General features: G+C 41.4%; 2 protein-coding genes across 3 annotated transcripts in view; one reads left to right on the top strand and one right to left on the bottom strand.

Moving 5' to 3' along the window:
• The window catches only part of TRPC4AP (transient receptor potential cation channel subfamily C member 4 associated protein), a 52,282-nt gene extending 38,592 nt beyond the window's left edge, over positions 1–13,690 (top strand). Inside the window, exons 13-19 of one of the 2 annotated variants that reach the window (XM_084853811.1) lie at positions 1,033–1,116; positions 1,759–1,849; positions 4,706–4,846; positions 4,938–5,046; positions 5,623–5,735; positions 5,915–6,110; positions 11,005–13,690. In XM_084853811.1, coding sequence (XP_084709937.1) covers positions 1,033–1,116; positions 1,759–1,849; positions 4,706–4,846; positions 4,938–5,046; positions 5,623–5,735; positions 5,915–6,110; positions 11,005–11,114 — 844 coding nt within the window. In that variant the 3' untranslated portion in view covers positions 11,115–13,690. Of the gene's footprint in view, positions 1–1,032; positions 1,117–1,758; positions 1,850–4,705; positions 4,847–4,937; positions 5,047–5,622; positions 5,736–5,914; positions 6,122–8,741 lie in introns of both variants that reach the window. The other variant, XM_084853810.1, reaches the window with a different exon arrangement.
• MYH7B (myosin heavy chain 7B) overlaps positions 12,531–14,916 on the bottom strand; it is a 79,824-nt gene continuing 77,438 nt past the window's right edge. Inside the window, exon 42 of the mRNA XM_084853809.1 lies at positions 12,531–12,649. Coding sequence (XP_084709935.1) covers positions 12,638–12,649 — 12 coding nt within the window. The 3' untranslated portion in view covers positions 12,531–12,637. The remainder of the gene's footprint in view (positions 12,650–14,916) is intronic.

The following is a 14,916-nucleotide window of genomic DNA, read 5'->3' as shown; positions in this document are numbered from 1 at the left end:
CAACAATCTCAGACCCCTAAGGCTTTGGAGTTCATGGGACTGATTGTTTCTGATTTACCTTACCTTGTAAATATTTAGTTGCTGTCAAGTGGAGTGGCAAGCCAGAGAAGGTGGCCATATCTGTATTGTCGCCATGGGGCCCACACCATTCTGATTTTCCTTCTGTTTCTTCACTTGCCTTGTGTGCTATACACAGTTTAGCCAGTAACCTGGAACTCTGATTATTTTCATAGCTTCCCTGTAGTTACTGTTGTGTAGTCTTGTGCTTGTGTAGACACCAGGAACAGATAAGTGCATTCATACAAGGTTTTTAAATGCAGACATTGTAGGCATCTAAAATTGTGCCCTGTTGAAAATGTTTTTAGAATTCAATAGAAAATACATCCACCAGCAGAGGGAGTTAGACTGCAGTGTTGCAGAGGATTACATCGCTCTCAAAATACAAGAGCCTTTTAGGTTTTTGCTGTAAGAGCTAACATACTGGGCTTGATTATTGCTGTATTGTTGTTGTTCAGTCATGTCCGACTCTTCGTGACCCCATGGACCATAGCACGCCAGGCCTTCCTGTCCTGCGCTCTCCCCCGGAGTGTGCTCAAGTCCATATTCATTGCATCGGTGATGCTATCTAGCCATCTCATCCTCTGCCGTCCCCTTCTCCTTTTGCCTTCAATCTTTCCCAGCATCAGGGTCTTTTCCAGGGAGTTTTCTCTTCGCATTTGTGGCCAAAATACTTGAGCTTTAGCTTCAGTATCTGTCCTTCCAAGGAGCACTCAGGGTTGATTGCCTTTAGGATTGACCGATTGGACCTCCTTGCATTCCGGGGGACTCGTAAGAGTCTTCTCCAGCACCACAGTTTGAAAGCATCAATTCTTCGGCGTCAGCCTTCCTTATAGTCCAGCTCTCACAGCCATACATTGCTGTATAGAACAGGGCAATGTGTTAACATTGCAGAGGAATCTGCTAGTCATTTTCTTTTTTGCTTCACACTGCAGCCAGTTGGTTTACTCACTGTAATTTCTCCCCACATTGTAGAAGTTTAGTCTGTGATGGAAAAAGAGGCTTGCTAACCAGACTACTTCAGGTAATGAAGAAAGAGCCAGCAGAATCATCATTCAGGTGAGGTCTGTTGTTACTACATGAAGTTCTATTGTAGGAGAACTTAATTTTCAGGGCTTAGAGAGGGCATTTTATTACCTCCTATTAGAAAACTTTGACGTTGTTTATCTTTGTTTCTGAAGTGGAGAAAATAGAGGTGAACAGTATTCAGGAGCAGGAATCCTTTATTCAGCATTGCTTCTGTCCTGCCTATGGCCTTGAAGTTGCTTAGTCTACAAAGATGTCTTAATCATCAAAGTCTTGGATCCAAAATAGTGACATGTGTTTGTGAGGAAGATCCACATATGCAGCCAAAGTTTTGTTTGTTATTCCTGCAGCAGTTCCCATTATCAAAAAGACAAGTTACTTAAACAGAATAGCAAATTGTCTCTTAGGCAGTGGAACTGCTGCAGCAAAACAGTATACAAAGCACCAACTGCATGGACAATGCTCCCCCACATATTCACATCATTGTTCTGGATACTGACCCACAGTTAAAGAAATATTTTTTTGTTAAGTTCCTTTTTAAAAAAGGCTTTCAAAGATGAGACATTTCTCTTATCAGGTGTGACTTAAGCATGGATAGAAGGGTTATTTTGTTTTCTTAATTCAAGGTTAACCAGATATTCTTTAACAAGCTCTTCATTTTCTTTTGTTCTCCAGGTTTTGGCAAGCTAGAGCAGTGGAAAGTTTCTTACGAGGTGCTACTTCCTATGCGGATCAGATGTTCCTGCTAAAGAGAGGGCTCCTAGAGGTAATCTAAATGTTCGGTTTAGCACTAATATTTGTGAAACCTACTCTTATACTCTGTTGTGATAACAGGGAAGCCACTGTATATGTATAATTTAGGGTTTAGCCTCAGTCTTTGAAGTTTTTCACTTAACTGTGCTTTCACATCTCTGAAACCACAGTTATAAATGGTCAGATTTAGTTCTCTATCAAGTCATAACACCTTCTTGTAAGAAGCATAGGAAGTCGAAGCCATTTTATTGCTGGCCTGTAAAGCAACATGTGAAGGTTAGATCTCAAAACATGAGATTATCTTGAGTTTAGTTTTTTATTATACAAAGAGATAGATAAACCAACTCAAGGACTTGCACACACAAAGACAGGAAATACTCTACAGTAAAAAGTAAGTATATGGTCAAATATTGTCCTGATATTTACTATTCCAGAACATTGCAAATAAAATAGTTTTTTCAATAAACCTATTGGTCTGTTGTCCATTAGTGATCTTCTATAACTTAATTTTGATAAAATTGCAATATTCCATTCTTCCATACCAGTCAGATATCAAAGGAGCAACGGTTTTCTTCCAGTTTGCTGCTGTATACGTTTTAGCTGCTGTGAGCAGGTTTATAACTTCTAGGTCAATGTTATTACCCAAATCTTTAAGATAACACAATAATACTACATTAGGACATTGTGGTATGACCAAAAAGGGTTGTATAACTAGGCAGTTCCAAAATACATGCAAAACGTCTACGCGAACACCACCACAACCACATAGCTGGCAAAAATCATGAGCTTTAGTATAAATCCAGCTTAACTTATATGGAGTCAAGTACCATTAGTCGTAAATATATATATATATATATATATATATATATATATTTCAAATCAGTAGATATAAGTCTATTCAATATATTCCTCCATATCCATTCTCACTCGTTTATCTCTTGTCCCAAAACTTTTATCTATTCTAATAAAAGTACCAGACAAGCACTCTTAGGCCTAATAAGAAAACATAATATTGACTTTTGGAATTACTAATGCCAATCAATAATTGAGAACTGTTTCTTCCATTATTCGATTATATTTTCTACATAAAGATATTGTGCTATGTCATGCTCGAGAATACTGGAACCTTGGAGATTTTATACCTCCCCAGAGCCCCACCAGTTAAAATATCTTGGCCACTGACGAGGTTTTCTTGTCGGTCTTCATTATTTTGTCTCCATAATAATACATCACCAGTCATACTAGAAATATATATTAATTGTTCATTATAAAACTACATAGTGATAACCCAGAAGAAAAATTTGTTTTAATCTTATACCACACATCTAAAGAGGAATGAACTGAGAAATCATATTTATACTCTTAGTGTTTTTTCCAGATACTATATTAAACTTTAAAAATCTCTTAAGATATTTTTCTTCTGCTTCCAACAGTTTATCAGAAAGACTTCAATAATTTAGTAAGGCTAATTTGACAGCTTGATAATAGGATACAAGATGAAGCATAGTAACATTTTTTCCTGTTCGTTCAAAATAAATGTTGAAACTTGGAGTGGAATATTAATAAATAGAAAATACTTTTGGAAGGTCATTCATTTTAATTAAGATCTTTCCCACCAATGAAATTAATAATAATGTCCAGAGATTCATATCTTTCCCCACTTCTTTATATAGTTTATCATGGTTGAATAGTCTTTTATTCTCCAGTTAATCATTTCGCCAGACATTCTACAGGTTTTGATGTCCAAGGAATAGCTGTCAGTTGGGCAAGCTCCTCTCTAGCTGAGTTTGGAATGTTAAAAACTATACACTCTGACTTACTATAATTAATCTTGTAGGCTGATATACTTCCATATATTCGTGGTAATTGCTTTCAGCTCTTTACAAGAACTCTGTTGATTGTGATGAAGTAAGCACAATGTGATCGGCATATAAGGGAGCAATCCATTGGGGAAGGCAGTTGCCTCCGAACTTGGAGGTGACTGCCTATCGAATGCTGGGTGGACGGAGCGTGGAGGGGATCTTCTCCACTGCGCTCCAGATGCCCTGCATTCACAGCTAGACGGCCGATTTCGGCGGTCTATCTACAGCGCTTTGGAGCAGGTGGGGGAGGCCGGACAACACACTGGAAGCGTCGTACTGGCCCTTCCAAGGTCTCCTCACCCCCAGGAACACCCTGCTTCCTCCTGCTCCACACTGCCCTTCCAAGCATGAAGCCACAGATGATCTGTGAGGCCTGTGAGGTGGCAGGGGAGGGGGAGGGGAGTCGGTCTTTTGAGAACCTACCTCAAAGCGCTGGCTCAGAGGTCAGTTCCTGAAAACCGAGTAATCCTATGGCCATCTAGCCACTGTCTAGCAGCCATAGGTCTGTGCCCTAAAAGTATTTTTGACATAAAGGAGCCTAACTGTACTCCAGAAATGTAGAAATTTTCCCTAATTGCTCTATTGACAGAGCAAACAGTAGTGGGAAGGTGAGCAGCCCTGCCTATTTCCTCTCTTTAGAAAGAAATTGTCTGAAAGATACCCATTAACAATAACTTTAGCAGTAGGCTTAGCATATAATGACCCAGTTCACATGTCACGGCAGCAGATCGGGGCTTATTTTGAACTATGTGCAAGCTGTAGAAGCAGCTTGCGCACAGCATGTATCCACAGTGATGTGCCAACTAGCCCAGTAATTGTACCCAGTCTTTAAGCTGACCTCCCACGTTAAAGTGCTTTAATAGTAACATCAAGTAGCTAAATTTGGCTCTGCAGAATCCCCTTTTAGTATCCAGGAAAAGCAAAGCGCATTCCTGTTAAAAATTACTAACTAATTTATTTATGTCCACATTGTCTTGATTTTATGGTAATATTTTTCTCCTTGTCAGCATATTCTCTACTGCATTGTCGACAGTGAATGCAAGTCGCGAGATGTGCTTCAGAGTTACTTTGACCTTCTGGGAGAACTAATGAAATTCAATATAGATGCTTTTAAGAGGTTCAATAAATACATCAATACGGATGAAAAGGTAAAACTAAAATCACAGAATCCCAAATGTGAAACCTCACCTTTTTGTTACATTGTAACCTGGACAGAGCCTAATGACTCTACTACTTTAGTTTCAGATATTTTTGAATCAGATCAACAGTTCACTGGTTGATTCCAACATGCTAGTTCGTTGTATTACCTTGTCTCTGGATCGATTTGAGAGCCAGTCGGATATTAAAGGTAATGTAGTGATCTATTTTGAGGCCAAGGAAGAGTTTAAAAAGTATGGGCAAGTATGTTGTTAAGACTATTTGCATAATTATCAGGCACATGGGGACTGCTGGAAATCTGCCTAGAATTACTGGACACATTGGTTCCTAGTCTAAGGCCAGCAGGTCTTTTGCAGGTGACACTGCACACAAGATTGGGCTTTAAAAAAAACAAATTTAAATTCTGGTTAGCTGCAAACTGGGAGCCAACATACCTGGCAACTTTGGAGGATTTTCAGCAGCCACCATGTGCCGAAGGGTTGTGTGGATTGGCCGTAGTACGCAAGAAAAGCTCCTACTAACTGCTCACCCTGGATAAGCACCGATTGTTGGTATTTCACCTGTTGCTGGCTTTCTTTGAAGTTCACACAGTAATAATTTTGAGAGACTTTTGTGTGGTAGCTTTTCTCAATTAACAAGTATTCATCTGTCCATTCAGTCTAATAACTTTGTTGTAGATGGAAGCAATATTGCCAATACCTTTAAACATGACAGTTTGATTTTCTTGGCTCAACTCTGAACCTAACAAATGGCTTGTTTTCTACAGTTGCAGAAGTCTTGTCCGAATGCCGTCTCTTATCGTACATGTCACAGATGTCCATGAGGATGTCCTTCCTTTTCCGGCTCATTAATATCATTCATGTACAGACGCTCACACAGGTAAAGAACTGGCACTGAGAACCCATGGAGCATATGTAAATAAGTTTTGATAACATGATCTTTCCCTTTAAGTTCATGCCCTTTGGACTCTTGGGTTCCATAAACAGACCCTGAAAATGCCTAATCATAATGGTCTTTCATCTTGATTTACTAGATTTATCTTCATTTTTTTACTTTAGGAAAATGTAAGTTGTCTGAACACAAGTCTAGTTATCTTAATGCTGGCCCGAAGGAAAGACAAGCTTCCTTTCTATCTCCATACACTCCAAGAGATGGAATACACAAAGAAATACCCTGGCTTCATCCTGAATAATTTTCACAGTCTTCTGCGTTTCTGGCAACAGCATTACCTCAACAAGGACAAAGATAGCACCTGCTTAGAAAATGTATGTCTGAAATTCAGTTGGTTTGGCATATCCTCCTTATATTCCATGATTTTGGTCTAGTGGAGAAAAAGTTTTTAATGGAGTAGCACAGATGGACACTGTAAGCTGTTAAATCATGGCTTGTATAGTATGACACAGCACACTAGCTTGTCAGGGTGTGTTTTAGAAATAATGTGGGACATGTAAAGAAGGTTTAAGCGGGCTCCCAACAAAATAAAACACATGCTTGGTTTTTATAGCATTCCCACGTTCTTGGGTGAGCAGAACAGATACCGCACTGCTACAGAAACATTCCAGTGCTATATCCAAGTGAACAACTACTTCCCTGAGAATTTTTACTAGTGTGGGCTATTCTCAGGCTGAGCTGTTGCATTGTCAAAGTGAAATCCCATATTTAGTATAGGTGGATTTAAATTGTGCTGAATCTTTTGGCTACGGGAAAGGGCTACTTGATTGGAAAGTACCACAGCTGGTCTGTGCTTTTCAAGGCAACAGCCCAGGACTGTAGCAAGGGCCTATACTTTACATATTTTGCAACTGACCCCTAAATGCCCCATGATTAGCATGGAAGGTGGCTTATGCTATGTGGTGATCAGTTGTGGCATAAGGTTTTTCTACCAAAGTTCATTTGTTTATAAGAATTTTAAAGCAGCCCTTCAAGGAAACACCCTTACAAGGCAGCTTGCAAGATTATCAAATCCATGAAAATACAGTTACAGGCATTCTGAATGTTTCCGAGTGGTATTTTAAATTCTTGGTCCAGAATTTTGATTTTATGCTGGGTATATACAGCCCAGTGTTAGACTTTAAGTGGGGTGAGCCACTATATAGCAAGAAGAGGCTAGAGATCTGTCTTAAAAACAGTATTGTCCCAACACCCGAGTTCAGTTATATTAAGCATCATGTTCTATTTAATTCTGACGTGGAAACAGCTGCTGTTTGTGAGGCAAATGCCTTATTGGACCATGTGTGAACACTGAGTAGCATAGCAAGCTTTCAAGTTACTTGGACTTCCAAAAGGCTTTTGACAAAGTCCCTCACCAAAGACTCCTGAGCAAACTTAGCAGTCATGGAATAAGAGGACAGGTGGTCTTATGGATCAGGAACTGGTTAAAGAACAGGAAGCAGAGAGTAGGAATGAATGGTAGATTCTCCCAATGGAGAGAAGTAAATAGTAGGGTCCCATGGGGATCTGTATTAGGACCAATGCTTTTCAACCTGTTCATAAATGATCTTGAATTAGGAGTGAGCAGTGAAGTGGCCATGTTTGCAATGACACCAAATTAATTAGCGTGGTTAAAACAAAAAGGGATTGTGAAGAGTTTCAAAAAGATCTTTCCAAACTGGGAGAATGGGCATCTAAATGGCAAATGCGGTTCAACGTAAGCAAGTGTAAAATGATGCACATGGGGCGGGGGGGATCCCAACTTCAAGTATAGCCTGGTGGGATCTGAGCTAGTGGTGACCGACCAGGAAAGAGATCTTGGGGTTGTGGTGGACAGCTCAGTGAAGATGTCAACCCAGTGTGTGGCCGCTGCGAAAAGGACAAACTCCATGTTAGGCATAATTAGAAAAGGAATTGAAAATAACTGCCAGTATCATATTGCCCCTATACAAATCTATGGTGCGACCACACTTGGAATACTGTGTACAGTTTGGGTCACCACACCTAAAAAAAAAAAGGTACTGTAGAGCTGGAAAAAGTGCAGAAAAGGGCAACTAAAATGATCAAGGGGCTGGAACATCTCCCCTGTGAGAGAAGGTTACAACAGCTGGGATTGTTTAGCTTGGAAAAAAGAAGGGTAAGGGAGACATGATAGAGGTCTACAAAATTAGGCATGGTGTAGAGAATGTGGATAGGGAGACATTTTTTCCCCTCTCGCAAAATATTAGAAACCGGGGTCATCCTATGAAGCTGATGGGTGGGAGATTCAGGACAGATAAAAGGAAGGACTTCTTCACACAGCGCATAGTTAAACTATGGAATTCGCTACCACAGGATGTCGTGATGGCCACCAATTTGGATGGCTTTAAAAGGGGGTTGGACAAATTCCTGGAGGAAAAGGCTATAAACTACTAGTCTTGATGGCTATGTGCTACCTCCAGTACCAGAGGCAGTGAGCCTATGTCCACCAGTTGCTGGGAAACATGGGTGGGAGGGTGCTGTTGCGCTCATGCCCTGCTTGTGGGCTCCTGGTCGACAGCTTGGTGGCCACTGTGTGAATAGAATGCTGGACTAGATGGACCCTTGGTCTGATCCAGCATGGCTCTTCTTATGTTGAAGTTGCACAGAACTCTTCAGACAGAGTTCAGCATTAAACCATGCTACCCTCTTCCTTACCACCATAATTGTCAAAAGGCATGTCAACCATTTTCAGCCCTATCCTGTAACTGCCTGTGTGCAACTTACTCCCTAAAGCAGAATGGATTAAGCTGTACATGCAGGTGCGCTGATCAGAATTCAATGTGACATATAGGTTTCTCTGTGCTTAATAAAAGATGGGGATGAGCTAGATTTCTCTTCAGAGCTGTTGGTGGCCTGTTGAACTGCCAGTGAGCTACATCTCAGTGGCACTTGTTGTTTTGCTGTAGCCTAAACTTGCCTTTCTTTGCTTTACAGAGTTCATGTATTAGTTTTTCCTACTGGAAAGAGACTGTATCTATACTGCTTAGTCCAGACCGGACATCACCTTGTGCCATAGTTAGCTACATTGACGAGGCGTACATGGACATTGACAGAGATTTCACCGAGGAGTAATTCTTCAGGCTCTGGCTTCCAGTGGACTGTGCTTCAGAGGGAATCTTGCAGACAGTGGATTTTCAGGGATATGCTATGTGCACAAGCTTCAGGCTATGGAATGTCACCACCTTAAAAGTTTTTTCGCCCCCCTCCCAGCTCTGTTTTGAAGAGCAAGACTTCACAAACTTCCTGGGCAACATATTCAGGGACTCTTGTGTTCTGTAAGAAACTGTCTGCAAAAAGCCCAGCCTTGTCCTGCTCGTTGCGGCTAGAACCCTTTGAGCTTGATAGATGGGATCCTTCAGATGTGCAGTGGGTAGCTGTGGCTTTTCCTCCTGGTTACCACGATTAGATGTTAAAAGTGCAGGCAATTTCTTGGGCCATTCAAACAAGCCAGTTTTATGGGCACACCAATTGCATACCAGCCACACTTAAGCCACCTTAAAAGATTTTTTTTTAATCTCCATGCTTTTTCCTTTGCATTGAGATTGAGTTGATTGTGTGTGAGTTTTGTTTTGACATTCAAGGAGCTAATGGCTGTCTCAACCTCTGCAAACTACTTCGGAATTTGTTTCCTACAAAACTGTGTCCAAATCTCCTCTTTTGTTTTGTTGTGGTAGTGCATACAGAAATGTGTTTCTCCATTCTGTGGAAATCTTTTGTCTCCAGCTGATTTTACAGTGTTGTCTAGGACAGGCATACATTGTGGTGATGGGTTTAGTCTGAAAGCCTAGCTTTGACTAGGCACTAATAAATTAAAATTTACTTAATTCTTTTTCTAAACGTTGCAGCCTGACCATTTTGTCAATAAATAACCAGTACAAGTTCAACGTTTCCTTCCACAGTCCTGCTTTGGCTGAACATAAAATCCACTCTCTACAGTCTAGGAACCTAGTGCCACAGGCTAAAATGACAAAATTAACACCTTTTATTCTGATGTATGTATTTTTTGTTTCTGAAGTAAGATAGTTACTGGAAGTGTCCGCTGTTCTCCTATTGACACCTGTATTACATGCTGCATGTTGTATTCCATATGAGACAAGTTACTCAGCAAGTCTTGGGTTTGTTGTTGTAATTGCCAGCATTTAAACAAATTACTTCAAATATAGCTGATGTTTGAAGTCAGAACCTTTCTGGAATTAACATTTTATTGTAGTACTGTGCTATAGCACTTTAGAGGGTTTATGAAGCATTAGCAGCCTTTTCTCTCATTTTTGAACTGTTCTAATTGTCTCTTAATGTGTAAATTTACAGTTCTGAAACATTTTACCTACAGCTGATTATATCCCTGAGAAGCCTTATGTTAGAACGTTAAGTTCATGTGGTTTGTGTATTCTGACATAAGGCTTTCCCTTTAAAGGGAAAGAATCAGCACTTAGTTACAAAGGAAATATCTAAGCAGGCACAAGAAACTTAGAATAACTGGGAATGAGGAGCAGTTCACCTGCTATTCCCCCTCACCTTTGCCCTGCACTCTTAGCTGCATCTTACTTCCAGGTAAAAATAATGGAAAGAACCGCTCTATTGTAGCTGGCTTAGGCACAGATACTATCTTAATTAAGTATTTGCTTGAAGACAATTAAAAAGCTAAAGGTTCCCACTTCCAGGATAAAATATATAACAACTCTCTAATAGTGCATCTATTGATGAAACAAAACAGCACTTTATTAAGACTAAAACCATTTGTCTCATCCTTTGTGGCTTGTCAAAAATTAAAATGGAAACCTGGGGGGGGGGGGGGGAATCATGTATCTGCTAAATAGGGGCAAACAGCCATATGCTTGAAAGAATTTTCCAAGGATATGTTTAAATGTTCTTCTCCAGAGACACTTTGTTTCCACATGCCTTTAACAAATGTCATTCAAGTGTCCAAATGTTGGGGCAATGTTCAATACAGACAAGTGCCTCTTGGGTTCATCCTCCCCCACCTCAGGTTCTAGGTTACATTTATGTGCCAATCTTGTAACTCTCATAGCTGTACAGTTCAAAATAAATGCTATGAATTAAAAGGCTCAAATGAATCTGGATGCCTTTTGAGTAATATTAATCATTACATCCAAACAACACTGCCACAGATCTGTGAAAAACACATGCTAAAAACTAATGTTCATCACTACGTATTTCCTTGCCATCAAATGGTCAGGCTGCTTTTTTATCCTTTATACATCTGATCTCACTAGTGAAAATTCCTTAGCTACTCTTGGGGGCAACTTGGTGGTTTTGCCTGTATTTGTTTCTGGTTTACTGGTATAGGCAATTATAAGGAGATGGGTTGGGTGCTTTGACTCAGGCTGCACCGTTTGCCTTCTAGTTCTTACAGGGAGCTTGTATGTCAGAATTCTCCTACCATAGCTTCTCCTGTGGAACCTTCTCTGCAGATGTTTAGAGACTGCAATGATAGGCTTAAATGCAAACTGCTTCAAGAAGTGGCACCGATGAGTGAAAAGAATGAAGAGGTCACTCGCTAATGGCTGTGTGCTGGCTTTTGTTTGGATTTGTAATCACTAAAGGAATGGAACCAACGTGTGGCAAGACGGTGGGTCCCACCAGGCCAGCAAATGTTCCTGGAAATTTTAAGTATCTCAAGTGAATTAATGTTCATGCTGCCCAGATTAATGCTGATTTACTAACAGCACATAAATGTATTAAATGGAAACTATTAAAAGAACTTTATTTTAAAAAAAATATGCCTGGAGTAATGCCTTCCTTTTGTGCACTAATCCTCATAGCAGCTGAGCTCTTGCACTTCATATGGAGAGCTCAAGTTGGGCTTAAGTATAAGTAGTATATTAAATATAAGCATTTGGTTTTATCAGGACCTTGTTTATCTCCAGCAGTAATCCCCGAGTGGAGGCATGTAAGCCTTTGTTGGCAAGTCTCAAAGATCCTCAGAGTGGGTGACAAACAATTATCCTTAAATTTAGTATCTGCTGGGTTGGAACATAACTTTGTATATGTAGGAAGCAAGGACCTTTCATCCGGAAACTTGCAATCTGAAAATAATGAATAGTATGCTTTGAGAGGAGGTAGCTGTTCCAATTAACTGCCTCCTGCCCCATCCTTGTTGATCATGGTCTGCCCTATAACCTAAGAGGGTAATGGTGCAGTCCAGGCCCACCTGGGTCAATTGTAATACTACTATTGAATATCCACTAAATGTATGCCTATATACGCCAGTTGCTGGGGAACATGGGCTGAAGGGTGCTGTTGCACTGGTGTCCTGCTTGTGGTTTCCTAGTCAATAGGTGGTTGGCCACTGTGTGCACAGAATGCTGGACTAGATGGACCCTTGGTTGGGGCCTACATTTCCCCTCTCTGGGTCTTTGGGTTATTTCTATTTTAGGTGACCTCTCATTTCCCAACATTTTTCTCTGACAGTTTTATCTATGCATATTCCATTACTGAAGTTTTCACACTTAGTTTGTTGAAGCATGTTTCCTCCACTGTAGTATTTGAGAGCAACTCTGCCATCATTGCAAGCGAAGCCTCTACAAGTCCTACTTCCAGTGCTGGATGGTAGAAGCCACCCATCACTCAGTGTCCTCTTAGAAGAACTTGAGGATTTCATGTGGAAAGGTGGAGGTAAAAGTAAAATTTAAAAAATATGTACATAGTAAAACAAATGTTCCAGTCTCCCCCAATATCTTACAAATAGGTCGGAGCCTTCCTGTCATGAACACTAGGCTTTATTTACTACCAAGACAGAAATGGCTGTTGCAGCCATTTACATCTATACAAAGACAGACATGATAGAAGAGATGTTGCACTGCAGCTTCTTATTCTTCATGCTATTAAAAAAACAAGACTTGTTTCAAAATGGATTGCTATATACAGCAGCTTCCCAGAGTCCCAACTCCCTCCATCTCAGTTTTGCTCTGAAAGGTTTTTTTTCTCTAATTAATTAAGCCAGTGATACCATCATTGCTCTCAAGGGCTGTCATGACATACTGCCAGTTGCTTTCCTGGGTAGGTACACCTTGGCCAAATTGTTCTTGCAAAGAAGGTTGGTACTGTGTATGAGCAGTTACTAGCTTCAGCTGACTCAGTTCTTCCCTGTCTCTAGCATTCAGGACAAAGAATATTTCCTTCTATAGCAGGGGCAGGGAAACACCATCAGCCACACTATATCCAGCCTGTGGCACACTCTCCTCTGGCCCGCAGCCTCCCCTCAGTTCTGCAGTCCTCGGCAACCTGTTATGTTTTTGTGCTGGGCAAAGAATAAGAAAAGCCTTTCTCCTCACCCAGCACAGACGCCAAGCAAAAAATGGGAACATGCATTATCTTTGATAACTAGGACTTATAGAATCGTAGGGTTGGAAGGGGCCTATAAGATCATCGAGTCCAACCCCCTGCTCAATGCAGGAATCCAAGTCAGAGCATCCCTGACAGGTGGATGTCCAGCCTCATCTTGAATGCCTCCAGCGTGGGAGAGCCCACTACCTCCCTAGGTAATTGGTTCCATTGCTCTAACAGGAAGTTTCTCCTGATGTTCAGCCGGAATCTGGCTTCCTGTAACTTGAGCCCATTATTCCGTGTCCTGCATTCTGGGATGATCGAGAAGAGATTCTGCCTTCCTGTCTGTGACAACCTTTCAAGTACTTGAAGAGTGCTATCGTATCTCCCCTCAGTCTTCTCGAGGCTAACCATGCCCAGTTCTTTCTTCATAGGGCTTCGTTTCCAGTCCCCTGATCATCTTCGTTGCCCCCCTCTGAACCCTCTCCAGCTTGTCAGCATCCTTCTTAAAGTGCGGTGCCCAGAACTGGACACAGTACTCCAGATGAGGCCTAACCACTACTAGAGGGGAACTGGTACTTCCCGGGATTTGGAAGCTATGCTTCTATTAATGCAACCCAAAAGAGCATTTGCCTTTTTTGCAGCCACATCACATTGTTGGCCCATATTCAGCTTGTGATCAACAACAATTCCAAGATCCTTCTCGCTTGTAGTGTTGTTGAGCCAATTATTGCCCGTTTTGTCACTGTGCTTTTGGTTTCTTTTTCCTAGGTGCAGAACTTGGCATTTATCCCTATTAAATTCCATTCTGTTGTTTTCTGCCCAGTACTTCAGTCTCTCAAGATCACTTTGAATTTTGTTTCTGTCTTCCAAGGTATTAGCTATCCTGCCCAATTTTGTGTCATCTGCAAATTCGATCACCATTCCCTGCACCTCCTCCTCCAAGTCATTAATAAATATATTGAAGAGCACTGGACCCAGGACTGAGCCCTGCGGTAACCTGCTCGTTACCTCTCCCCAGTTTGAGAAGATCCCATTGATGAGCACTCTTTGAGTCCGATTCTGTAGCCAACTGTGGCCTTGTCTCTCATCTTCATGGTGTCCCAAACTTCAGCTGTCCTCTTTTTTTCTTTTGGCACAATTACACAACGTTTTATCAATCCTTCCCTCCTAGCCATCACGCAACATATACACTAACAGCTGGGTATAACTCAACACGTTCCAGCAAAACCCATATTCAGGCATTCCAAATCCAATGAATAAATACACAATTCAGAACGCTGATTTTCCTGCATTCCAGATTCTGTAGAGAGCTCCCACAGACAGAGGAGGCTCCCCTCTTAACTGAAGCCCTATTCAGGCGTTCTGTGTCTGTGTACAGTAAATGCATGAAGAGGGGCAACGTTCTAGCCCCACCCCTTGTGCATTTCCATCGCCCTCTACTTGTGGAGAGTGACTTCCTGAAGAAGAGAGCCGCCTGTATCTGCGGACGTTTTCCATGTGATTGAGAATGCATGAAAACCAGCCTTCTGAATTGTGTGGGGAGAGCCCCCACAGATAGAGAAGGCTCTCATCTTCACAGAGTCACCCTCCACGTGTAGAATGATGATGGAGGCGGGGGCAGGGAGGCTTATGTGCTCCTGCTCCTCATTTCTTTGTTCTCCGTGTATTTGGACTGCCTGAATGTGGCTAAACCCTTTCTAGGAAGTGTTTGGCACTGGCACAGAAAGAGGAAAATGGAGTGGCCCCGCCCACCGCCGGTATGCAGCCCCCGCAGGTTATCCCTGAGGGAAACTGGTTCTCACAGGGGCAGGGAGAGTCC

This window comes from Heloderma suspectum, chromosome 4, assembly GCF_057233095.1.
Source record: "Heloderma suspectum isolate Gila_16-S chromosome 4, 16-S_ref, whole genome shotgun sequence".
Classification (NCBI taxonomy): Eukaryota; Metazoa; Chordata; class Lepidosauria; order Squamata; family Helodermatidae; genus Heloderma; species Heloderma suspectum.
Note: the sequence above shows the minus strand (reverse complement) of the source record. Positions and strands in the feature narration are given on the sequence as shown.